The 26,233-nt window shown below is 41.8% G+C and overlaps 3 protein-coding genes across 4 annotated transcripts in view; all 3 read left to right on the top strand.

Moving 5' to 3' along the window:
* THUMPD3 (THUMP domain containing 3) overlaps positions 1 to 1,182 on the top strand; it is a 350,792-nt gene extending 349,610 nt beyond the window's left edge. For both annotated transcript variants that reach the window (XM_061456021.1, XM_061456020.1), the window contains one exon: positions 26 to 1,182. In XM_061456021.1, coding sequence (XP_061312005.1) covers positions 26 to 157 — 132 coding nt within the window. In that variant the 3' untranslated portion in view covers positions 158 to 1,182. The remainder of the gene's footprint in view (positions 1 to 25) is intronic.
* A 187-nt stretch (positions 1,183 to 1,369) lies between these two features.
* Positions 1,370 to 3,936, top strand: VHL (von Hippel-Lindau tumor suppressor). Its single transcript, XM_061456026.1, has 3 exons — positions 1,370 to 1,602; positions 1,956 to 2,066; positions 2,423 to 3,936. Exons 1-3 carry the CDS (start codon positions 1,416 to 1,418, stop codon positions 2,605 to 2,607), a joined length of 483 nt encoding a protein of 160 aa, XP_061312010.1. The 5' UTR covers positions 1,370 to 1,415; the 3' UTR covers positions 2,608 to 3,936.
* Positions 3,937 to 7,803: 3,867 nt separating this feature from the next.
* Positions 7,804 to 25,233, top strand: IRAK2 (interleukin 1 receptor associated kinase 2). Its single transcript, XM_061455964.1, has 13 exons — positions 7,804 to 8,048; positions 9,045 to 9,224; positions 15,027 to 15,194; positions 15,866 to 15,978; positions 17,353 to 17,547; positions 17,986 to 18,050; positions 18,511 to 18,625; positions 19,343 to 19,452; positions 19,831 to 20,026; positions 20,716 to 20,778; positions 21,819 to 22,019; positions 22,185 to 22,695; positions 23,066 to 25,233. The coding sequence occupies exons 1-13, from the start codon at positions 7,862 to 7,864 to the stop codon at positions 23,182 to 23,184; spliced, it is 2,223 nt and encodes a 740-aa protein (XP_061311948.1). The 5' UTR covers positions 7,804 to 7,861; the 3' UTR covers positions 23,185 to 25,233.
* The last annotated feature ends 1,000 nt before the right edge of the window (positions 25,234 to 26,233 follow it).

Below are 26,233 nucleotides of genomic sequence, written 5' to 3'. Positions count from 1 at the left end.
TTTGGCTGTGTGTTTTGCCGTGTAGGCCTTGTCACGACTGGGCCACATCTGGCGCAGAGCTCAGACTTTATGGGTGAACGTCGGGGGCCTTCACGCTTCAGTGTACCTCCTGAAACGCACCTGGGAAAGAGCAGAAGAAAAACGATCGTTCTGGTAACCTGCACAGAAGAAGGGACACCTCCAGAACTTGTTGAATTGCAGTTTGGTAAAGCAGACATCCAAGAGCGTACACCTGTCATTTCCTAAATAAAAACCCAACGACCTGTGTAGAATTGTGTAACACAAATACTAAACCAGGGATCAACTTCAGAGCTACTGCCTGTACTATGTTCTGAAATGTTGTTATTTAAATCACCTCTTTACTCCCCACCACCCCAAAGTGGTGAAAGTTTGTAGTGGAATTAGTAATGCTTTCCTTTGCCTGAGTCTTCTCCACCATGTTCCAGTGTAGTTTTCAGTTCAATGTTTATTTCCTCTGCTTACAGTAGAAAACATGTTGAGGCAGCTTTGGAGGTAATGGTTAATTTATTTCCCAAACTGTGGAAATTGTATATGTATCTGAAAGTGACTAACAAGACTACTCAGACTGCTGCCTTGAAGGGCTTAGCAATAGTGTCTCTTGAATGTAGGATTTTTCCAGATTGAAGTTTTATAGTTTATACAGTTGCCCAAATGTACACTAAGATAATAAACCACTGTCTGTTTCATTACGGTCTGATAAGCAGATGCCAATTAGCAAACAGGATGCCGATGCTACTGTTTTTCATGCCTGTTACCTCAACTTAGTGCAAGCTATTAGAAAACATCTCATCCATCTTTTAATGTACCACTGCCGTGGGTGAGGGGACACACACACACAGCCTTAGCTAACTAACTATAGTTACTACTGGAGAATGAAACGTTTAGCAGTTCTGTTAGCAAGTTAGTGTTTTCAGTGTCTGCTGTAGGCACATCCACGTGGCATTATGTTTAAATTTGAAGTGATTTAAGTGCCACAGTACTTACCAAAATCTTACCCGTTGAATAACTTGACGTTGCAAACATTTTTTCCTCCTGTAAATGTACTGCGATTTCCCAAGCCTCTTCCTTGGCTCGGAACATGAGTTTGCCATTGAAAACTGTTCACGCTCATTGTGTTTACGGATGAATTAACAACTATTAAAGTTTTTCAGGTTTTCCATAGGAGGCATTGTCTTTACTGTGTTCTTTTATGCTCCGTATCCGGAGCCCTTTGTTACTACATCGTTGTGTGTGATAAAGCGATGACAACGGTGATGCGGGTGTCCGAGTGCCGCTAACCGGCATGAGCGCGCTCCCCTTCGCAGCGGCCGGGAGCGCGCATGCGCCAGGGGGGCGGGCCCGCCCCCCTGGCGCATGCGAGCTCCCGGCCGTCGCGAAGGGGAGCGGGTGCGGTGATGGCGCCGCCGGTGCCGGGCGTCGGGCCGTGCTTGCGCTCCGTTAACACCCGTGAGCTCTCCGAAGTCGTCTTCAACAACCGTAGCCCTCGCTCCGTCCTCCCGGTGTGGGTGGATTTCGACGGCAAGCCCCGTCACTACCCGGTCCTGCAGCCGCGCACCGGGCGGGTCATGCACAGCTACCGGGGTGCGTGCGGCGGGACGGGATGGGGCCTGATTGAGGACGGGCGGTACTCGGGGGGGCGGTGGAGGGGCTCCACCGGGCTTCCCCTTGGGTGCTTGGGGTCAGATACAGCAGCTGCGGCTGCCCGGGGAGCAGGGCCTGCGCTCCGCCACTGGGCCTCTCGGTTCGGCTCCGGAGGCCGCAACCGTGCTTGTCTTCCCCTTCTCCCTCCTCGGTGACACCCAGTCACGCAGGTGGCCAGGGCTGCAGTGATTGCCTGTAAGCAGGGAGCCCAGCTGGAGAGCGTTTTGATTCAGTAGCTCCTCAAACCACTCATTAAAAAGCACTATAAGGCTGGTGTTTTCCTTTCCTCCCAGGTCATCTCTGGCTGTTTCGGGATGCAGGGACAAACGATGGGCTCCTTGTCAACCAGCAGGAGCTGTTCATAGCAGCTCCCAATGTGAACAAAGCAGACATCACGCTGCCAGGTAAGTGAAGAGGGAGCATGCATGCTATGGGGATGGGTGGGCTAAGAATTTGGTCTCTTTGGGCATCATCAGGGTCTAGTGAGAAATGGGATCCTCATATAAGGTCTGCTTCAAATATAAAGAGAGAGAGAGGATTTCTTGACAGAGCTGTGGTGTTAACAGGGCTGTTTGCAGTTTTAAAGAGGTCTGTGATGGGTTTTGTACTGTGCCTTGCCACAGGAAACAAGTTCTTCACACTTGGGGTAGCGTGCCATGTTCTGGGGTCATGTACTTGGGGAAGTACTGTCTGTGTTAGAGTCAGCAGCTAACAAGCACCCTTGTGATGAGGCTATGTGTATGTCTGTATTTAACTACAGTGTTCACCCTGAAAGAACGGTGTCTTCAGGTTGTTCGCAGTCTGGTCAAACCAGTGGACTACAGGAAACTGGACATTGTTCGGTCGTTATACGAAGAGCTGGAAGATCATCCTGATGTTAAGAAGGATCTTCAGCGGCTTTCTCTGGAGAGAAGTGAAATACTGAGGAATGGAGTTCTGGAATAATATGATTACTCCGGACCATTCATATAGCAAACCACAGAGTTTAAGCAGGGAGCATGCCACCAAACATGCTAAGATCTGTTGTCTGTATTTTATGTTCTGAGACATGAGCTCAGTTAACTTGATAAGTCTGCTCCCAAAGACTAAACAGTGCATAGAAGCACACCAGGATCATGATGGTTTGTTATGCGTGTTGCAAACCAGCAACTCTGGAGGAGGAAGCTCAGAAGTTTTATTTGGACTGCATCAGAACACCGCACAGGGATGTAAGATCAGGTCATCTGTTTGGAGCATACAGATTAGCTTTCATTGTATTAGACAGTAAATTACGCTAAAGATTAATTTAATTCAGACTCTAATGATTGTAAGTGGCAGACCCACACCATTTTCATTTGAATAATTTGCATTCAATGGAATTTCACTCTCACACTTGGCCTGGATTTGCCTGTGACCAACCAAGCGTGGGGGGTGTTTGTGTACATGAGAGTTTCAGACACCCCTTCTTGGGACCTGACATGAAACATCAAAACATCATGCTGGTGGAAAGATGACACGTGTAAATGCTTGGGGGTTTTCCTGCCTTTTGGCTTTACATGTGTAAGCCCACTCGGGCTGACGCGTTTTTACACAGATTGTACCTTGGATGCCTTATTTATCCTTCATGCTTGGATCTGAAGGTCATCAACCCAGTCAGCCATGTAGACATAGTTCTGGGGTCCTAGTTCAGGGGCACTTCTCTCCTCTGTAGAGCTTCCCGTTACAGGTTGTGCTTATAGACAGTAGATGCTTTGATCCTGCCTTTTCCCGTGGCAGTGCAGTAGTCCAGTAGTTGGGAGGCCTTTTCAGGGGAGCAGGGACCACTTGAGCTGCTGGTGTCTCCTAAGGAACAGATTGCAAATTGCATCAGCTCAGATGGGCCTGTTGCTAGATCTGTCTCACAGATCCATGCTTTATGCTTTATTGCAGGCTAGATAAGCAGGGAAAACATTTGCTTACCAATGTTCTCTTCCCTCATGCCTCAATTAGGATGCGTATTTGTGTGAACATGCACGTCATTCCAAGCAGTGTAGTTTTTTTACAGATATGTGAATTGTCCACCAAGTAACAGATGCAGTGCTGTTCACTGTTAGAAGCAGAGTGGTAGAAGATTATAGCAGGTTATTTCTGTGACACGTTTCTTTCCAGTTACACATTCTAAGAAACAGCTGTGAAACTGAAGACTGTCGACATGTTCTGTAAGTATGAAATGTCTCCCCTTTTTGTAGACTTGTTTTTTCTTACATATTTGAAGTGTATGAATTGATCTTTGTCGTAAAAATGTAAATCCATGCTGTTTGATTCTTTCACACAGCCTCACAGTGTTTGTGTCTTTATTCTTGTATTCCTGTGATACTCCTGAAAGTCATTATAGCTAATCAGTGACAGATACTCCTGGACTGAGTTTACAAACTGTGCAGCCTCCTGTAGCTGTGAGACTGAGTGGTGGCTAAAACTAAAAACATAGCACAGCTTCAGCCCGTGCTTGCGCACAAATGTAGCTACACAACAATTTGTGCATTCGCCACCTTTTGCAGATCTGCCTGTGCAGGCACTGGGAGCAGACAGCAGGATGTCACCCGGCTCCTGGAAGACCTTGGGTGCTCCTGCAGGTGGGGTCCTGCAGGTTCAAGAAAGGAGTTTCTCTCCTGATGTCCTTGTGGTACTCTGTGTTATGGTTACTGTGACAGCACGGCCAAACTGGTGCAGAAAACTGGTTGCACAACTCTAGTTTTACCGCAGTAGGTATTAGGTTTTACAGATCTGTACATATCACAAACCTTCTGTGTGTTCCTGATTTATGTGGGGTCTATGATCTCCTGTGTTGCTTCGTTTAATAATTTAAGTTTATTCCATTAGTCTGTGACTTCCTCCAGTACAGAGCCAGTCAGTGATGCTTTTCTAGTACAATGTTTGGCTGTTTTTGGATCAGATTCCTTGGATTTCTGCATGTTGGCAGACAGAAAAGCATACTTACATATCTGTGACTTGCCAAAAACATATAAACTACCTCCTGATCTCATTGATCATAGGAGTATCCTGTCTTTGCTGAACTTTACATTTAGTTAAATCATTTCCTTAATGTATAGCAAGAGGCAATCCATGCTTGAAATCTTATACTTTCCTGAGACAAGATAACAATAGAAATATTATTTCCATTTTGCGGATGAAATTGAGTATTCCAAAGTTATGCCAGAAGTTTGGGAGAGGAAAGGACTGAACACAGATATGAAGTCTGAGGCAGAAGCCTGTTCATGCATCTGCCTCCCCTATTCCTCTTGCAATGTGGGTATGTTTTCTTGTGATGTAAATTCTGTGAATACTTAGCTAATTTTAGCTTTCAGATGTGTTGTAAGTGTTGATTTTTCCTCTTGACAAGTCATGGAATGCCCCCCACCCCCCTGCCATACATCAGGTTTAAAAGCTTAGCAACTTCCTCTCTACAATGAGCAGCACTTTACAGCATCTCTCACAAACAGGTGACAAGGTTTTGTTTTCACAGCCCATTGAGTAACATCTGATGTTCCATTTGACTCTTGTGCCACAGTCTGACAGTACTGTTACAGGTTGTGTGGGTTCTTTTTTGTCTTTTTAAAAAACATGGCAGTAATTGTGAGCATGTTAAATAACACCTTCATTTAATAACACCATTAATAACCTTCATTTAATAATACCATTCATGGGCTGGTCGAATGCTCAGAGTCCCTGCCATGGATTAGTTCAGTAATAACATTAGCCCAGCTGTATGGCTTTATATTTGTTACCCAGAGGCATTGTAGCAAAAACCCAATTTGATTACATGTTTGATGTTGGAATGCAATAGCTCCTAACATTTTTGGTATCGTTTGGTTTTCATTCTTCAGCCAAACGCATGGGTTGAGTATTTATTCAAAGTGCTAACAGATGTAAGAAGGTAATTGACATAAAAGCCTCTTCAATTAGAATTGTTAAAGCAGGTGCATAAATGCCAACTAGGAAGGTTTGGTCATTAAAGAACTATTTACAAAATGTTTAAAAAACCAGAAAGAAAACCCAGATGTTATAGGTAAACATGGAGAAATGCTCAGCATATGCACAAAAGTGTATTTTTGGACTGCTCCTTTGGATCAGGGTAAGAAAAGACGAGGAAATAAACCCAGCTGGCTATAATAGATGGGAAATGGAGCCTCCTAGTAATTACTCAGCTGGATCAGTGATGAGTGAAAGTTGCCATTTGGTTGTGACAAGTGCATTACAAACTTGGGTAGTATTCAGTTGGAGTCATGTTAGTGTCTTGTTGGCAGGCAGGGAGCGGCAAAGGTCAGGGCCTGGCTATGCTCCAGCTCAACAGCAGTGGTGGTGGAAATGAGCTGCTGCAGGAAGTGGTGGGTAACAGCTGAAGGTGCAAAACACCACAGACACAAACAAGTTGCTTGTTTAGTTCCCGCAGGCTCGAGGAGGGCAGGGTCCTGCCTAATTAATACCTCATTATTTGCAAGTGGAGGCTGAATAGCAGGAGTAAGATCATTCCAGTCTGCATGTGAAAAAGTAAATTTCACTTCCTTTGTAAAACCCTTCACGCTTTGTCAATGTGTTCTTTCCCCTTGCTCTCCCATGAGGCAAATAGTCCAGAACGTTTCAGTTTCTTTCCAGTACCCAAGGGAAAGAAGAGTCTTCTCTTCCTCCTTTTATCCACTTCTTTGCAACACACATTTCAATCTCATCTTGCGTGATTTTCAGAGATGCTCTGATCGTTTTCCCATGGCTGTGTGTCAGAAGGACACTAAGCAGGGAAAAGGAGGGGAAACCCCCATAAATTCAACTGTTATTATTGAAATAGTGCTGCTGCTAAAACAGGGAGGTCCTGAGGAATCTTTGAATTGTGGTCTTTCAAGTTACACAATTCGGATAGTCTTTTTTCCCTGTCTTTTGACCTTGTAGCTACATTAATATCACATTTTTCAGCTTTTCCTTGCCACAGTGGGGGTAAGAAATTCATTGTTACTTTAATGGTACTTGAAAGGCTTGCGATTTCTGAGGTTAGAAGTATGGAAAATTGCCGAAGTGTGAAAGTTTGATCCTGAAAACAAGAGTTAGCTCTGCTGTGAAATACGAGCAGATTATAAAGAAATAGTAAGTTAAAAGCTCTCTAAACTTACAGTAATGTTTGCAGTAAATACAAAAAGACCTAGGGCTGAACATGAACGAAAAGAATAGGAAGAGGAATGGGTCACAATTGTGTTTGGTGAACTGTCCCATGCTGGCAGAGGTACTGCTTTAAGGCTGTCCAAGTAGATGGTTTTGCCAGCAGGATCTGTAGCATTTACCCTGGCAAAGTCATTACAAATGTTTATAGAAAGCAGCTTCAATACAAAAACAAAGGAAAAATCTATGCATTTAGAAAAATTACTGGCTTTAAGACCACATTTTAAACCCAATCCTCGACTAGCCTGGCTAGATGACCACTTCTCGCGCCCTGCATCTGCTACTGTGCTACATATTATGATAAGTGAAATCCTATATGCTGCAATGAGTGCAAAAGCCTGGCAGCGGTTAGGCAGAGGCATCACTGCTCAGTATTTGCTGACAGAGGTTTTTACTGCCCTCCTGCTTGTACATGTTCGTTGCTTAGATCTTGTGGGATATTTGAAACTTCCTCTATCCCTGGTCGTACAGCATCCAGCACAGTGGGAGCACAGTCAGTGCAGCTCTTGGGGGGATCTATGTTTAAACACACAGACATATCTATACCCACACAGGTGACCAAGCCACTAGCAGACTGCCCTGGGAATGTGGCCAATGGCTGGGCTGAGCGGGCAAGCTCCTTGCCTACCAGCCCTCGCTTTGCGAGCAGCCATTGCCCAGCCTGTCGGCAATACCAGCTGCGCGTAACAGGCAGGAAAGCACCTTTCACCTTCATCCCGTGAAACCTGGCATTTGGCAATCGGGCTGGAGCAATCGGCACTCAATGGAAAGGAAAATCTGATTTGCAACTGGGGCCTGACGTCAGCCAGAGCAGGAAGCAGGAGCGCGGTCTGAGCCTGCCAAGAAACGCTTGCCCGTGTCGCTCGACTCTTCCGCCAGCAAAGAGTGAGTGTGGTGGGGAGGGGACAGGCTGTGAAGGACAGCCCCTTTGAGAAGAGGAAGCGTTTGAAGAAAATCAACCCTCCACAAGCCGCACAGGAGGCAGAGAGTGGCGAGTGTCCCTGCTCTGGGTATGCACCATGTGTAGCCGTGGCTGATGGCCGCGGCGGGGACAAAAGACACTCCGGAGAGGGCCTGCCAAGCAATGACCCTGCAGCAGCCGCCCCTGGCCCTGAAAGGGGGCTCCCCCCCGGTGCTGTACATCCACAGCATGCCTGCCTGGGTGCTGGAGGACTTCTGCCAGAAGATGGACTGCCTGAGTGACTACGACTGGATGCGGTTCGGTGAGCTTGGCATGCGGGGAGGTGGGCTGATGGAGTGCCATAGGGGCACAGCGCGGCAGCATGGCTGGGACGGGCAGTGGAAGGGTGCGGGGTGCTGGCAGGGCACACAGCTGCCCCATGCAGGGCCTCTGGCCCAGCCGCTGCCCAGCACTCACATCCTGTAGACAGGGAATTCCCATGCACCACTCTGGTTTTGGGATCAAGTGAAACTGCTGGTTCATAGGTGGAATTCCGGACTTCTGTGTTTGCTTGGCTTCTCTGCGCAGCCAGGCTCCCGCCTCTCGCGCTCTGCTCTTTAGCACTCCCCTCTCTGCACTTTATCTTCTGCTTCTCCCAGTGTTTGCCTTGCTTAGATGATCTATTGTTTTCTTTCTCTCTTCACTTCATGTATATTCCCTCATACCTTACTGCCCCATTTTTCTTGGTCCTGCTGTGTCCAGTTAGTAAGCATAGAAAATGCAGTCCCTGAGGTTTTTATTCTTTTTTTCTGTATCCCAGTCCAAACAGTTCTAACCTGAATCTTTCCTCAGTTGTCCTCCCTTTCTTATTTAACATAATTTCATTCAAGACTTCACTAACTCTGTCTACTGACTGAACTCTTGCCCCAGTTAAACTTGCTGACTTAGGGTGGGATTCACTTCCGCTATCTTTGCATGCATAAAACTATGTCCAGTGTCCTCTAAAGCCAGCTGAGGACAATCTTTGTTCCCACACTCCAGGCCCCCACACCTCTCCTTCAGGTAGATGTGGATCAACTGAGGCAGGCTGATTTGGACAGACACCTTTGGTGGCATCTCCACCAGCCCCAGGGACCACAAATGAGCACACAACTGAACTTACACAAACTGACCTTTCTTCATGTCCATATAGTTCAGTTATTGCCATCCTTCATTGTAAAAGCGTGCAAAGGCGAAGTGCGTCTCACACCTTAGTTTTCCCTGTTGCACCTGCTTGTATTTTCTAGTTTAAACAGAACTATCCTTTGTCTCCCAATAGCCTCCTACGTGATAACTGACCAAACAGAGCTACGGAAAATCAAGTGCATGGAGAAGACTGGGATCAGCATAACAAGGGAGCTGATGTGGTGGTGGGGAGTGAGGCTGGCAACGGTGCCACAGCTCCTGGACCTGCTGCGAGCACTGCAGCTCTACCGAGCGGCCCAAGTCATTCTGGACTGTGAGTAGCTGCTCCTTCCTCCTGTGGGAATCTGTGTTCTTCCAGAGCACCAGCCCCAGCCCAGTGGATCTCACTGACTGACGAAACCTTTTGCTGGGTGTCTGATGCTTAAGAAGTGACATAGAGAAAGAATCACAGGTCCCTCTCAGTCATCATCCCACCTTTTCAGTGGCTTTGAGAGGTGCCACAGAGATTGGCTGTGCTCCGAGCCAGGGCTGGTACTTTAATGCTTCAGTCAGGGTTTCTAAACAGAGCTTGATTCTGCATGTTTTAATTCTTCATACGTTCTTGTTTCTCTGTGAAACTTTGTCACTATACTCAGTCAGCAAAACCAGAAGAGCAGAAGAACATATAATCAGTTTTCCTATGCAGGTTGCTGTCCTGCACCATGAGAAAAAGATTATGAAAAGGAGAAATGCTTTATCAACTACCTACATTACTCTTTGTTTATTCCATCTCATATTTTCTCTGTTCCTATCGTATGTTCTCCTCTGTCCCTCCCCAGATTAAACTCTAGTTTAACTTGGGGAAAGCTTAACTTTGTAACTCTGCGTGAGATTCTTTTCAGCAATCTCCAGTTTGCTGTATTTCAGGTTTATCTTTTTGAGGTAGGATGGTTAGAGTTTGAGCTCAGTGTGCCTGGTTAAGGTAAACTATTGACTTATAGAAATCACAACACTCTTAAATGTAACTTTCCATTTTTTTCCATTGAAAATTATGTTTAAATTGCAGGGGTTTTGTCAATTTTTGTAAACCAAATTGTACCTTAACCCAGTGCTACCATGAAATCTGTTGAAGCCTGGACAGCATACTGCGTTTCTGTATTGAGTAGCCCCAAAAAGTTGAGAGTGGACCACGTTCCCTTTTTAACACATATTCCCACACAAAGTCTACGGTCTGGAAACCAGATGTTTGTATGATTTTCACCAGTTTTCCATGGGGAATTACTAGAAAGAAACATTACAGATTGTTGTTACGTGGCTGAAAATGGTTAGAGAAACTCTATCCAGGTGTGCTCACGAGGGCACATGCTTCCATAGGTGAGGAATGTGTGGGAGCCCCATCTGCTTCTCCCGTTCTGTGATGGAGAAGCTGTCTGCCACGAGTCATTTTGAGTGACATCACGAGCGGCTCTTGCTCAACAGCAGCCCATCTCCACCGGGCAGGGCTGCCAGCTGGCATGCATGGGAAGTCCAGCTCTGCATCGTGGGTTTCTTGCCACAGCGTTGGTTTGTGTGGCACTGCTGTGTTCTGTAGTTTCCGGGAATTAGTGTGACTGTAAACCTTCATCTGGGTATGGTGGAAAAATCTGACAATGGCATTCCAAATTATGTAATTTTATTGGGTGTTTTTAAAGGAATAGTAAGTGCTACAGCTCAAGCAGCAAATTCTGTCTTAGTACATCTAACACGGTAACCACAGACCCTAATGAGAGTGTTGCTCAGTTAATGTAACTGATTTTGCTGCCACCCTGTGCAGCACTTTGATTCAGCAGATCGACCTCCTGACTGAATTCACTCACAGCATTCAGCATAGAAGACCACAGCAATTCCTACTCCTCATTCTTCAGCAAAACACATAGAGCTACAGGATTTCCAACCCTAATCATTCTATGCTTCTATAGCCTTGGGTGACATGGTTTAATGTGAGGTGTCCCTGCCCATGGCAGGGGGGTTGGAACTGGATGATTTTAAGGTCCTTTCCAACCCTAACTATTCTATGATTCTATGATTTGGTTTGAATCTGGTTTAAGCTGTATCTTGGTAATTCAGTTGTTAATTTAGTCACTGTGAGGGTCATGTCTCAGTTGACAGGATTGAAGATAAAATCTTGATTTAATTTTTTTAAAATTTATACTTAAATTTAATATTAATTTTATCATTTGTATTAAATCTGATCTAGATATCAGCACTGAAATAACCCTGGCTCTCTGATAATGGTATTTTTAAGGATGCTCTGGAGTAGGGAGTGACTTTCATGACGTGATGAGGTTTTTGCTTTGTGCCTCTTCAGTATTTAACACCATCAATTCCCGGTCCATACAGAGAGGTTGTGGGTGCTCTTATATAACACAGTTTAACCTACCACACCTTAAGCTCTAATTAGTTACAGGCCTTGCATTCTTTCCCTGTCGGAGCACATTCTGGGGCCCACCTTTGTTTATACTTCTTGTAACAACTGAGATGCTGCTGCTTTTACCTCTGGGTAGGGGGGTTTCTCTTCTGTTACAGGCCTTTAAAACAAGCCCCTGAACAGATTTCAAACTGAGGTTAGTTCAGCACATTGCAGGGGTGAATCACTTCAACAGAAGCTCCATGTATTTAATCTCAGAGAGCTCTTGCTTGCAAACCACAACGTTGGTGGCTTCGAGCTGATGTTTAGCACATTTAGTGAAATGACCCCCTGAAGCCCAGAGGCTGTGCAGGGGGTCTCTGATTGTTATGTCTGGGCCTGTGTGCAGAGGCCAGAATGTGGCACTGGATCAAACCCTGAGAGGCGGCATTGTAAAGCTCTGACAAGATCGCTTACACAAGAACCAACTAAGGTTTGTCTCGGTGCTTATGTAAAATGCAAAGAATCGGGCTTCCAATCCCAGAGCAACTTCCAGTAATTTAAAGATAGAACCTTAAAGATAGAACACAAACAAAAATAATCATCCCAGCACAGAAAGTCATTATCCTTCTGCTTGTCTGACTGTCCGTATCACTGTGTGGTATGTCAGTATCACTGTATTGCTGTAGCTTGCACAAGATGCAGCTGAGATCAGCCTCTGGTACAAGAGGTATAACCTGTTTTTTCTCTGCCTCTGTGATTTACCTTAAGGTTTTGGGCTTTGTTTTAGCTTTCTCAGAAACGTTCCTGAGACTTTTTGGACTTCACTTGCCGCAAGCTGAAAACCCTGAGGGTTTCCCCTGTTAAAAATAAACCCCAATCAAATTCCTGCAGGCTGGAAGAGAATGTTTTGTAATTACCAAGGAAAAACTCGGTTTGTAGAGATTGTAGCTGGCTGATGCAAGTAAACAAGGGTCTTTATAAGAGTATCTGCAGGCTGAATAGTAAACGGGGAAAGTAAATATTAATAGATCTTGGATAGAAATGGACATGCTCAATTCAGCTTATTAAGACACTGAACTGATGTAATAAATCTAAGATACCTTTGTTTCTCAGATTTCCTTTATGATAGTGGGTGAACTACAATATTGGACTGTTCCACAAAGAGCTGCATAAGGAGTTACGTGATTTGGGGGTTGACTCTGTAAAGCAGCATGAAAGCTAGATAAAGAGGGCTTAAAAGAGGATGGGAAGAGACAAATCCTGTGGAGTGATCAACTTTTACTTACATTTCTGGATGATGGATATTAATGTTAGTCTCAGATCAACTCAAATGCAGTAAGTTGCGAAACTACAATGAAATGATCTTTTAAAAACACTTATTATAGTTGTCTTTTATATTGAAGTCCATAGCAAAGCTTCATATTAATTTGAGTGGCAGAGAGTCTGGATTGTTTTGTTAGTCTGGATTGTTTTGTTGTTCTGGCATGTGGAAGTAGTTATGTTTTTTTGGAATTAACCCAATGCGGACATTCCACAGTGGGCTCGGTCACAAGCTGCAGTGATTTCTAGCATGATCTTTTTAGATTTAGGCAAATCTTTGAAGCCTTTACCCTCTATTTCTGCTTTTTTATTTATATCTGAAAATGCTCACTCAGGTCATTCCTTTGGGGCAGATACGAAGAATACATTGCTTGTTCTACTGGGCACTTTTGAAAACCAGGTGGTCCTTCATCACTGTAATTCTATTCATTCTGACCTAAAGGAATCAGACACAACACACAGGTTGGTTTTCCTGGCAGATTAATTCCAGGAGAACTGTATGTCCCGTCAACAATTTCTTGCACTACTCTAGGCCCACTTCTGAACTCCCATAATAATTGATTTTTTTTCTTATGTCAGCTCTTTAGCTGCAGTGATGACCTGTTTGTCTGATGTGCAGGAAGTTGCTAAATTGATGACAAACCCTGAAAAGTAGGTTGAAAGAGGGAAGTGATTCTAATTTTAGAGACTTCTAGGTTGAAATACAGGAGGGAAAAGCTACCATCTGCAGAATGCAGGGACTGTCAGTTTTAGCTAAAGGCCTGCAGACTTGTTCAGTGACTGATTTTGAGCCCTCGTGAAATTCGGGATTTCTTAGCATTCTGATACAGGAATAAAGAAACATACCTGTTTTTTTTGTGTCTTAATTCTAAAGCCTGGCTTTATTCAAACCTACATTGATACATGAATGAAGATAGTGGATGCAAAACCCAAACAGAGGTCAGAAGGCAAAACTTGCCTGTCACGACCGTGGCCACTTCTACCATTACTGCTTTTCATCTGCTCTTCAATCTTTAGTGCACTGAAATGTGCATAGCTTGTCTTCTCTTAAACAGTTCTACTGAGCCCTGGCTTCTTGTGAGCAGCACTGATTAAAACGAAGCATACTGCTTCCTGCTTGTCTCAGATATTCTAATACTTTGTACAGAAAAAAGGACACAAAACTGTTGTCTAATTTCACATTCAAATAGAGGTCTGTGGCTTTTGATTCCAAGATCACCGCCATGCTTAAGATAGAAAGCTGATAAAACAGCATGACAAAGAAACCTTGTATTAATACCTGTGCTTATTTTCCTTTATAGCAAAATAAAACTTTAATTTTTATTTTTAGGAAAATTCACAAAGTGTTGCTGGAAAAAGGTGGCAGGTGGAAACAAAAATTTACAACTACAACCAGGAAAAGTTGTTAGCATATAGGAAGTCTTTCTTTCATCCCCAGTGCACACGGGGCATTTCCAAGCTCTTTTTCAGCCTCAGTTTTGAATGTATTCACAGATAAGAATTTATCTGCTCCTTCAGGAGATTTTGACAGATTCAAGATATCACAGTATCTTGATTTTTTTTTTTTTTTTTTTACTTCATTTTTTACCATCCTGACTTTAACCTAATCTAATTTCAATAATTCTAAGATGTACGTATTTTTGTGTTCCTGTGCACTGAAAGCATCTTTGTGTCTTTTAACCAGACTTCAAGTTGGTTTTTCAGGCCTGATTCTGAGATTTTTACCAAGCTGTATACAGCACAGGGTCTTTTAGAGCTGCAGTGAATCAATAATTCAGCCTTTATTTTTTTACTTATGTATTAGTAAGTCTTGAACTTTGATTTTTATGTTTTTCCTAGGTTGTCTCCAGCTTGTTTCTTTCTGTTCATGAGTAACAGAATGATTCTTTATTGCAAATAGTTCTATATAGGAAAGTGTTTTCTGGGAATGAGCAGGGTCATGACACTAAAACCACACACTTGAAAACAGTCCTAAAACATTTAACTGGCTAAACCAAACACAATTCTGTTAAACTTCCTCCCAGTCCCACAACAATTAACAAAGAACTAGATGCCTTCTTTAGGCTGGGAGGTATTTGTGATTTGAGATCATTGGCTGAAGGATGCTATACAGAAAATGACACAATAAATATATTGTTAATGTTTTATTGTAAGGGGCTGTGTATATTTTGCATAGTTATCACTGGTATTTGTTTGAAACTCTGACTTCTTACTGATTTTCAGTAGTAGTTAATGTCGTAAGTATGGTCTGAATTTAAATACCAACAATATTCCAGCAATTTCTCAGTGAATTGCTTGAATGTTCGTTTTAATGTTCATGTTAATGTACAGTCTGTTTTCCTGACTAGGGTTGTTTCCTGATAGCTGATTAGAGTCAGGCTGTGTTTTCCCTGGTAATCTTCATCTTTCCTTTGTTCTCTTTTGAAGGGACATCAGCCTCTAATATTGCCGACTCTGGAAAAGAAGAGCTGGTAGAGCCACCTAAACCAGAGAACAGATCTTTAATTCCCACAGAAAACAAGAAGATAGACAGAGAAAACGAGATAAGTCTGTTGCCATCCACAGACTCTTCACGCCCGGGAGTACCACCAGCAGGTAGTAACGAAACACATTCTGAATTTGCGCTAACATTGAAATGACCATGTAGGTAAGACTGCTTCCCATTTGCTTTCAGTATAGTATAATGAATATATTTCTTTTCAGAAGGGTAGCATTTGAATATTTGCCTTTTAACTTTGTGTTTCTTTGTAACTTTATCACATGGCCTCCTGTTTCTCTTTCCTACACCTCTCTTGGCCTTGAGGGATGCTGGCTATATCTATCCTGTGGGATCTAAAGGCATTTTCCAGGTCTTTGTGAACACATGGGTCCCATCCTGGCTCCGTACTACAACTAGACCAGTGCATACATTTCCTGCCCCATGTCCCTGTTGCCATGCAGAATAAATCTAGGCCAGAAGGGAGCCATGCACAGGTCAGCAGGCCCCTCTGCCTGGGAACGGGAGGCAGTAGAACCACAGGACAGATTGAAAAGAACAATAGTATAGACAGAGGGAGCTCTGTGTCCCCAAGCCAGGACTAGAAGGATGTGCACAGTCATCTTGCAAAGAGGAACCAGGAAAACAGCTGCCTGTCTTCACACAGTATTGCTCATTTTGACAGATTATCCCTAGTTAGGAAATTCAGCAAAATATCCCAGACCTCCATAATCAGCCGCAGGCTGTGGCACTGTAAAAAGAACCTGTACTTTCAATGCTCTTATTTCAGTTTCAGGTGCTGTTTCTGAAGGAGCCTTGTATTCACTCCCTTTGCCACCCCCTCCCCCAAGGGACCTTTTGAAATCCTTACAGTCAAATCCTCCTGTCTCATCAAGTGTGAAGGTAAATCCTTTTAGTCCTTATTGACTATAACAATGAAAATTGTCTTCGTTACATTCCATGTTTTCTCAGTTAAAGTTTGTCCCTCTATTTGTATAAAATAGAGTGGAAAAGTAGGGGTTGATTACAAGTTGTTTGGACTGAATACCGATGGATTACTAATGCTTCAATTAGATTACTTGCAGTGTGCATAATTTTTGCCAGTGATGGACCACTGAAGTTAAAAATTAACCATATTGCATGGAAAACATGCCCACAAATAGCAAATAATTTTGGAGGAATTTCTAGCATAGATTTTGCAGAGGACTTAACATTCCTGCTATGAGCACAGGACGGTACCACATATACCACTGACTAGTCAGAACAGCAGACTTCTATTAGTTTGATTATATACTTAAAATGTGTTTTTTCCTGAAACCTGGGCTAGTATCAAGTTTAAGTCAGGTTGCCCAGAGCCTCGTGTAGCTGACAATTGAAAATCTCCAAGGTTGGGCTGTTCTAGTGCCTAACCATCTCACTGTGACAAGCTTTTCCCATGTTCCTAATGATTTCATCACAATCTCTGTTCCTGCCTCCCTACAGCTCTCTTGTCTGTAAGGTAGTCCAGTTAGATCTGTTCTGTGGGTTCTCAGAGTGTTTCACAGATCCATGTGCACGCCCTGGTCCCATCATAGTGCTGTTTTGGCCTGTTTCCTTTGTTTTGTTTTGTTTTGAAGAAGACTGTGGTTTAAACTCTTCCAGAATAACCTGGTTCAAGGGTACCAGCCAGAAGAGAAGATTGCGACAAAGAATGTAGTAGTCTCAGAGCTTTTGAGAGGGAGCTAATGTTTTGTTTTCTCAAGTCTGGAGCACATTAAGGTTGTGAAAGCTGTGTGTTATTACAGTGGAACTGTAATAACAATTGGCATTAGGACTTGCCACACTGGAAGCAACAAATTATTGTGCAACTGATGCCAGATGCTTCAGAAGTAGATGTGAAGTTCCTACCAGAGCATAAATACATTATGAGGGGCCCTACTTTCTGATCCAACTGTTTCTTAGTGTATGCCCCAGCCATAAAGATTAGTTTCTTTGTAACTTAAATTAACATTACTTCAAAAAAAATATATGGACTTTTAAACAAAATTAAGTCTATTTTCTGGGAAGGGTGGACATGCAAATTGGTAATTGACTCTTCTACAAGGCAAAAGTTTTATATCAGCAAAACACGTCAAGACAGTTATAACAAAGGGAAAGCATCACATGTACAGTACTTTTCACAGTTTCTTTCAACAATCACAGTGATTGCTTAGATCATGCAAAAGCAAATACAACTGAAAGAAGGAAAAAGCATATGAATTTTCATAAGAGAAACTTGTTTCTTCTGCACATGTGTAGCCCTGCAGCTCTCTTGCTCCTCAGCAGGAGACAAGGACGGATCTCCCCAGTGGAAGTCTTTTGTGGACCCAGAGGGAAGTTACTAATGCCACAAGTGGTTTCAGTGACAAGAGCAGAATTTGTGAAGGTACTTTTGCAGATGTCTACAAAGGTCGGAGGAACAACATAGAGTATATCATCAAAAGACTGAAAGAGGCAAGTACTCCACCTTTTTCTTTTTCTTTGAAGGGGGTATGTTATTATTATCTCTGAAACATTAGTTGTTGTTTACTATTGTATGGGCAAGGAACCAGAAGGGTACACGAGAGGAGAGGTAAAAAGGAAAGGATGTAAAGTAAGTAAACCTAGATTCAGCAAACACATATGAGAGATACTTAAGTGACTGGTGTTATTAACTCTAGCCATGGGAGTAGCCTGCAATATAGCTGCTTGCATTGATGATTGAATCAGATGTGTCCTTAGGCTGGTTTTTGTTCTAATTTTCAGTTAATTGTTGTGTTTGACCCTAAGTTGCCTTCAGTGATACTTGACGGTTTTCCAAGGTAGCTTGTCATATAGAGACTGAAAGATCTCTACAAATGCAACATTTTAATAATTACTGTTGACATTCTAGCGCACGTTTTCATTTTTCAGACGGAATGCACAAGCCCGGATTCCACCCAAAGGTTCTTCCATACCGAAGTACAGATTTGCTTTCGGTAAGTGTTGGCTTTCAGGTGCAATCAGTGCATTTCCTGCTTGTGGCCTGTGCCCATATCTTTAGTTTAAGACTGATGAGCCTCTGTCTTGAGTGCTGTGCTGCCCTCAATAAGAGGGTTATGCACAGCCTCTACTGGAGCCATGGTAAAGAGCATGCCTCCTGTTGATGCTGCAGGGCAATGCTGAGCAGACACCATGCTCTGCCAGCCCTTGAGGTGGTGAAGAAGCAGTGTCTTCTGCAGCTCGCATCCCTCCTACCTGCACAGAATGGGCTGCACTTAACCATTCTCTTTGCTGCTAGATTAGTCAGCCCTCTGCTGTCCTGCTCAGGGCCATTCTCTGCTTCCAGCTGCAGGAAAATTTCCAGTTGCCTTGAATTTAGGCATTTATTCCAGCTCAGGAGTATTTTCTGTGTTGCTCATATTTCATTTGCAAACCACTGCTGATCTGTGCCTGCAGGTGCTGTCATGTCAACATCTTGCAGCTGCTGGGTTTCTCAGTAGAAACTGGATTGCACTGTCTGATATATCCATACCTGCCTAATGGATCACTACAAAACAGACTGCAGTGTCAAGTAAGCAAATAATCTGGGTCTGTTAATCTACGTGTGATTACAAATCCTGGCCTGTTATTGTATGAAAAGCAATTATATCCTTTGGAATACTGAGAAACAGCCAGAAATTGCCCAGATATCTTGACTACAAGTTCTACAAAGGCTGCAGCTCATTTCCAGTTTCCAACTGCAAAGCAGACCAGGTCAACAAGAAGTTTCTGCTGTGCAGCCTTTAGCCTTTTCAAGTTATAAGGAATCTGGAAACTGTGTCTATTCATATGTAATGTTTCATTGGATTTGGGTTTGTTTCTGTAGAATCTACAATCATATTCATTGGCATAATGTGCTAGGAAGTTTCACAAGGGTTACGAGGGAACAGGTTGAGATGTTTACACCTATTCAAAGAGCATCTGCAGAGGAGATGGTAGGGCAGAGGAACCTTAGAGCAGCAGTCCATCAAAGCCAGTGCTGTGCCTCAGTAATGGGCAGTACCTGACGCTTTGGGCAAGTGTGATCCTTATCTCACTGTGTCCCATAGCATTAAAATGTGTAGCACAATATGCAAGGATAGGTTCTTTCCTTGGCCTAGAAATCGTCACATTCTGCCTTGGACCAAACTTTTGATTTAGGTCAGCAGGAGTTTTGACTGGGACTAAAGCTAAGCCTTTGGTTTTCAAAACTACTGATGTCTTGGAGTCTTTTGTTCTATGATATACCATTTTCTTCATTTCCTTGCAGGAGGATTCTGCTCCACTGACCTGGGCGTTGCGAATTAGCATTGCTGTAGGGCTTCTCCGAGCTACAGAGTATTTACATAATTCCGGAATTCTTCATGGGAATATCAAAAGGTGAGGGATTTGGCAACTCAGCTCTTCCATCGTCACCTCTTATTTCCAGGATTTCTTTAACACTAATGGCTGAAAGGCTGCACAATTGTGAAATCCATTTGCAGTGTCTTTCTGCTGTCTCTTGTTCTGTGGGGTCTTTACCATTTTATGTTTAAGCCATCTCTTTTCTGAGTGATGGAAGTATATTCTTTTGAGGTTATTTCTGGACTGCTTGTTCTTCCCCCTCTCCCTTTCTGCCATTCTTTATCCTTTCACTCATACACAGCAGGCCAAATGCTGGAAGCTTTCAGCGCTTTTCTTTTAAAGTGTAGAACTGTAATTTTTTGCCTCAAGTTAAAGTGATTACTTGACCAGTATTGTTATTTGTCTTTATCACAGCTCAAATGTCTTGTTGGATGAAAACTTTACACCAAAGCTTGGACATTCAGGTCTGCGACTGTATTCTGTTGATAAAAAATCAGAATATGCCACAATGAAAACCAGAGTCCTACAGGCTTCTCTTACTTACCTGCCAGAAGATTTTATCAGGCATGGGAAGTTAACAGAGAAAGTTGATACATTCAGCTGTGGTGTGGTATGTGGCCTTTTTAACACATTCCATTGCATTCTTTGGTGCTTCTAGACAGGAAATTGGATATAAGACTGGATTTGCTGACAGTTTCATATTGCTGACTACATAATGTGTTGAAATACTGGTTCTAATTATGTTCACACTCCAAATATATTCAGTTTTGGCCAAGTGAGGTGAATCTTTTGAACAACACAAACAAAATTGTTTCTTGCTGGAGAAAGTTCTTGCTGATCATTTAAAAACCCAAACACAAAGAGCAGCAGGATGCCTGCAGTTGGGTTCTTGGAATTCTTGCAGATTTGCCACAGGAACTGCTACAGACATCACCTGTCAATTTGGAATTTCAAGTAAAACAATTGATAGGCTTGTTACCTGTATCTGGGTATTTCCATTTAAATAGTCCAGTGTGATTTCTTATCTAGATGTAGAATGACTTCCTTATCATCCTTAGTTTCAACAATGTCTTTTGTACCTAACTATAAAATAGACTTAGCTTTGGAGATAGACCATAAAGATCACAAATCATAAAGATCAAAATCATGACTATTGCCCAGATCTGGCATTGTTAAACCATCTGAAGTAAAAATACAAATTTAAATGCCCTGGCAGTTATTTCTTTAGCTACAAAACGCACTTTAAAAAACAGAATTAATTCTGAACAGATTGTTTTATCTTCCATATATTCTTTCTAGGTTTTAGCAGAGATACTGACAGGGATTAAGGCCCTGGATGAAGGGAGAAACCCTATTTATCTGGTAAGAAGAAGCAGGAATAACTAATACCAACACAAGTGAATGGGGTTACTGTCATAGAATGAATTTTCATTTTATATAATAGTTCATTATTTGGAGTCTGCTGTACACATCCTGAAAAAGGGATATTTAGAAGCCATATTGCAGTTCCATTAACATCAGTAGCCTACCTGCCTTTAGACAGAGGCTGGATACTTATTCTCATTTCACACACCACACTCATGAGTACTGGCCTGATCATCGTAGTAGGGGATACTCCAGAATACTGGTGTTTAAATACATGTGTATTTATTTAAGAGAGAAGACTTTGTGCTGAAATGCTGCTGCATGGGGTTTTTTTATGTGCCAGAAAGATGTCTTATGAGCCAAACTGAATGGGCAAACGTGGGCAGGCGGTAACCACAGTTGCTCAGCATCGTGTTTATCAGGTGCTTATGTGTTGCACTACTGTCTGGAATTTCTATCTTGGCCAATTTGCCCAAGCTGTGATTAGAACTACACAGCAATCAGAATTGGCCAGGCTCACTGAATGCCATTAACACCATCCTCATGAGAACAGACTCCACCTATATTCCTTGTGGGATGTGCTCCTGACTCCCCATCTCATTGAAGCCTTTGAAGGGAAAACTGTAGTGTTCTTATTTACTATTTCTAAGCAATTCATCAATGTTCAAATAGGTTCAGAAAAGAAAGGATCCCAGGTTTATGATTTCTTTAGCACGTTTGAAAAGTCCTGAGCAAGAATGCTGCTCTATATGTATCTTTTTCATTCCTATAAATAGGCATAGGCCTAGAGGAGCTGGGTCTGGTTTAGTGAACTTGACATTAGACACATGCAGAGAAAACCTTTGGCCTTTTAGTGAAAACAAACATTTCTGTCAGCTGCATGAATGGAGATTCTTAAAGCTTTTAGGTCTGTAAACCCACCATTAAGGAGCAATAATAACAAATATATGGCAAGATTCATATTCTCAGTGATTCAAGCAGAAAAGAGTGTTTGTGTTCATTTTGCCTTCACTAATGTATCTGTTTCCTTTGAACAGAAAGATATGATTGCTGATGAAATCCAGATAGCAAAAGAAAGCTCATATTCCAAAGTAAAAAAATTGGAAAAGCTAGCTGCCAAGGAAATATGCTCTAAATATCTAGACAAGAAAGCAGGACACTTGCTGGAAGAGGTTGCTATTGATTTTGCCTCAGCCATCTGCTTTTGTCTGAAAAAGAAGAATTCTAACACAGCAGAGGTAATATTTAAAATACATTGACCAAGATTTTAGTCTTCTTGACAGCAAGGTCTAAAGCTCCACATTCATGCCTTGCTTATTTGTGGGAGTGTTGACATATGAGAACATGTGTAAGGAGGAGTACAGGAATTACTCTGCATTCACAGGTTTTGTTCTTACAAACAGGTTCTTGAAGTGATGGAAATGGCTGAAAATAAACTAAGAGAACATTACATCTGTGGAGGCAGCACTTCTGGATTCTCCATGAACACTCCCGAAGAAACTGATGATGAGACAGTGAGTCTCAGCATGGACGTGCCTTCTGCGGGGAAGAATAAAGAGGACAGCACACAGCCTGCCATCCTGACCAGTGCCAATCCATGCCCACCTTCAGTAGGTGTTGTGTTGCCTGACGTTTACTGTGAACAGATGTCAAGGGTGCCTTGTGAATCAGATGAATTAAGTAGTTTTATATGGAACCCTTCAGAAAAATCTACAGATGAGCTATCTAGCTGTAACGGTGCTGAAAATGTGGCAGCCTCTGATTACAGGATCAAGCAGGAAAAGCCTGTACATGGACTCCAGGAAAGAAATGCGGCATGTGCCAAAAGTGAGGACATCTTGGAAGCAGCATCTACAGCACAGAGCACGTCTCAACAAAAACACACAGCCGGTGACTCTCCATGCTCTTCACAAGGTAAATAGAGATCAATCTGAAGGGTGTATGAGGAACATTCAAACATGCACCATCTTCAAGCTGTTTGTGCAAAACTTCCCATGTTTCTGTTGGGATAACTGAAGCCTTTATAAAAGTGCTCTAGTATCACAATAGTGGGGACAAATTACTCTCTTCTCCAGGATTGCTTAGGTTCTTCTTCCTACTTCCGAACACATCTCAGTAAATCTTTTTGCCTTAGTCATGATTTTACCAATAAATCTACAAAATGTTTTCTGGTTTTCTATCAGCTGTTTTTTTCCTAATCCATTTTTGGATTATTTTATTATCTACTCCTTACACAAGTGGATTTTTTTCTTAATATTTGGGCTTTTCTTTTTTTGCTTTTCAGCATTAGCCAGAGAGACATCTTGGAAAATAAAGATAAATGATAAAAAAAAGAAGCTCATGGAAAATATTTTGCTGTATGAAGAAGACAAATTAAACAGTTCTGAACTTTTTGAATCATAAATCAGATGGATTCACAAACAGTGGCCAGCTCTGAAGAAGAAATAAATACCGTCTCCTCATTAGAACAATGGTAAAATTCTACCTTTCTTGTAAGGCTAAGTAGCAGATTTGGATCAGTATCAGTAACCCTGACTAAAGAAAACAAAAGTGATCACACTGAGAAGAAACAGGAAACATCTGTTCTAAAGCAGATAAAAAGCACAATGCCACTCTGTAAACAGAAATGCCTTCTTCCTTCTCATGTGTAATGTAGAGATATGGCAAACACAAACTGCCAAAATAATTTACCATCCTTTTGCAGTGTGTTTCAGAAAGCATCTACGTAAAATGTATGTCTTATTTAAAAACACAGTCCTAGGAGTTATAGGGCAAGCACTGATCAGTAACCAGTTAGCAGTGCTCTTTACTGTTATTGTACAAATAGACAGAAATCTCCAGAGAGATTGGAGGTTTCAGTTTCCCAAAGAATTTATCCTATTCCATCTAATCTTAGCCCACATACTCAGAACTACTACATTACCAGAGAGGGGATTTTTTTATGCAAGTTCTCAGATGTATTCTACATGACTCAATCGCAATTTGAATTGCACTGAACGTAGCAGTAAGTAAATAATTTAAGCCATATTAGTCTATGAGCTTCTCTACTACATAGATATGACACCTTTGGAAGTTTTAACCTTTCAGCTTCACCGTTAGGAGATGGTGTTTAATGCTTCACAATTGATTCTTGGAGGTTAATTTTTTCTAAGTGTCCTTTATATGTTGTTAAGGTTTCTCATTGTGCTTCACACGGTAACTGTTGTATATTTTGGATTAGGGACAAGATTTTAATTTAAAATGTCTTTAATTTTGTTATAGGTCGCTTGAGGTTTGGTTTGTTATATTTATTTTGGCTATCAGTGAAAGATGAGCTAGTGAGTGGATCTGGTCATGGTGCCACACTCACCATATATTCTGAGAGAGGACTAGTTCTGTGTGTCTCTTGGCTTACCCAGCATTAGCAGCCTTGGGGTCAGGCTTGGTGATCATGCTTAAAAGAATTAAAAAAGCAACAGCCTTGTATTCTATCATATTTATTAGCAAGTGAAAGCCCCTTAAGAAAGTGTCACTTTCATTGCTACAACTATTTATTACATGTGATATTGTTAGCATATTCCACTCTTGTGCAGTCTAAGGAAATGCAGTTTTATTATAAACAAAACTATTGGAACATGTAGCTCGGCTTACAGACAGATCACTGCTGCCTCTTTAGCTTAGCTGATATGGCCTGATGTACAGAGGTGGTTAGAATTCACAATGGAGTTGAGAGAATATTTTTTGAAATCCATGAATTTTGGTGTAATTCTTTTCACTGGAATTGTAATGGTCTGGTTTTCCTAATTCTAGATGAAGGTCGCTGAGAAATACCTCATATCTTCTATATCTGTACAGTACCTAGTTTATTGTAGGTATTATTCGGAGCAAGTAAAAGTATTTTAACTAGAGACCTGAGTATTAGAATCATCCTACACGTTTAGCATATTGATTTCTACACTAGAAACTGGTAAAATGCCATATTTAGAAGTGCCTTGGATACTGTCTGTATGTTTGCCAGTGTCAGATTCTTTATTTTACAAGAATCAAATCAAGACAACATTGGTACTGACATAAGAAGCATTGAGTATATTCAGATTGGTCAATAACTGTTTAATTCTACATGAGATTTAACTGAGATATTTTGTGGTGCTGAAACTGTAATATTTGTTGGTTTTCATGGGTATATTTTGTGAGATCCATGTTAAATACCTCAGGTGTCCTCCAGGAAGAAATGCTCACAGCCACACCCCAGGGCTGAATGGAAAAACCTAAGGTTTTTAAATGGAGAAACATAGTTTATACAGTTCTGTTTCATGAAAATGCTTTAATGGTTTTGTTCTCTTGCAGTCACAAAATGAAGCTGTTATTTTTTTGCCTTGTTCCATGTTAGTTTTAAAGTATTCTGAGCTAATGGTCTGGTGGAGTTACACGAGTACATAATGGAACATCTATAAGACACTGTCTTAAGTCTGAGAATAATGGTACTCTGCTGCGTATCTTGGCTATTCTGTATAATGTATGTTTTTAATCTCAACTCAGCAAATTTGTACATTACCATTTACTAATATTTTGTGAATAAACAAAAAAGAAAAAAATCTTTATAGCTTGCTTTTTTGTGATTTATGGCACAGAAAATGCGTTTCAATCCACTCGGTTTAGATAACTTTGTGATAATTAGTGCAGACATGGTTATTTGGGTTTTGTTCACTGTTGAATAGCTGATTTTTTTTCCTTTGAGATGTCCCTAGAGAAAAATTTCTCTCTAAAATTAATACTTAAGAGCATTACTGAGATACAACTGACATTTTCTGATGTTCAGATGCACAATCTGAAGTATCCTTCATCCTTAAGACATCGTAGCTGTTAGTCAAAAATTAAGGACAACTCTGCTTTGTTTTTATCCATGAACACTAGAATAAGGGCATAGAATATAATTTTTGTTTTAAACACAGTGGTTCTGGAACTGTGCAAGGAAAACTGCCAACAGCAACAACGCCAGTGCTTTGTCTGTGAGTAATACTTTTTGCTGAAGCCTATCAATTGATGGTTGCCTGTGTCTAAAAGCACAGATCTAGGCACAGGCTTTAAATATATACATATACCTAATTGTGTAGGGTTATTTTTTGCCATCATTCAGTCCCACAGAACTTTTTATTATTGGTGTTATCTTGTAGTCTTGAGTTCTATTATTAAAAACAAGCCTGAAGGTGCCCATGTAAATGAAACCTTCGCTTTTATGTCATCATTCCCTTTTGGCCAGTTAATACTCTTAGAGGGCAGCCTAACATCATTTGTGCACTTAAAGACCTCTAGAATCGTTCCTGTCATTTGTATTTTTAGGTATGATGTAATACTTTACAGTGGAAGTCTTTCAAACCTTGTCATTTTTTATAGGAACAGGAAGTCAAGAATGAACATAATGGGTTGAGAAACAATTCCACTTGAATTAGAAAGCAGATGTAAAAATCCTGTG

The sequence above is a fragment of the Pezoporus flaviventris genome, unplaced genomic scaffold, assembly GCF_033815535.1.
Source record: "Pezoporus flaviventris isolate CSIRO_AGI_PZ_B2104156 unplaced genomic scaffold, CSIRO_AGI_Pfla_v1 ptg000021l, whole genome shotgun sequence".
Classification (NCBI taxonomy): domain Eukaryota; kingdom Metazoa; phylum Chordata; class Aves; order Psittaciformes; family Psittacidae; genus Pezoporus; species Pezoporus flaviventris.
This window is presented reverse-complemented; position numbering and strand designations above follow the sequence as displayed.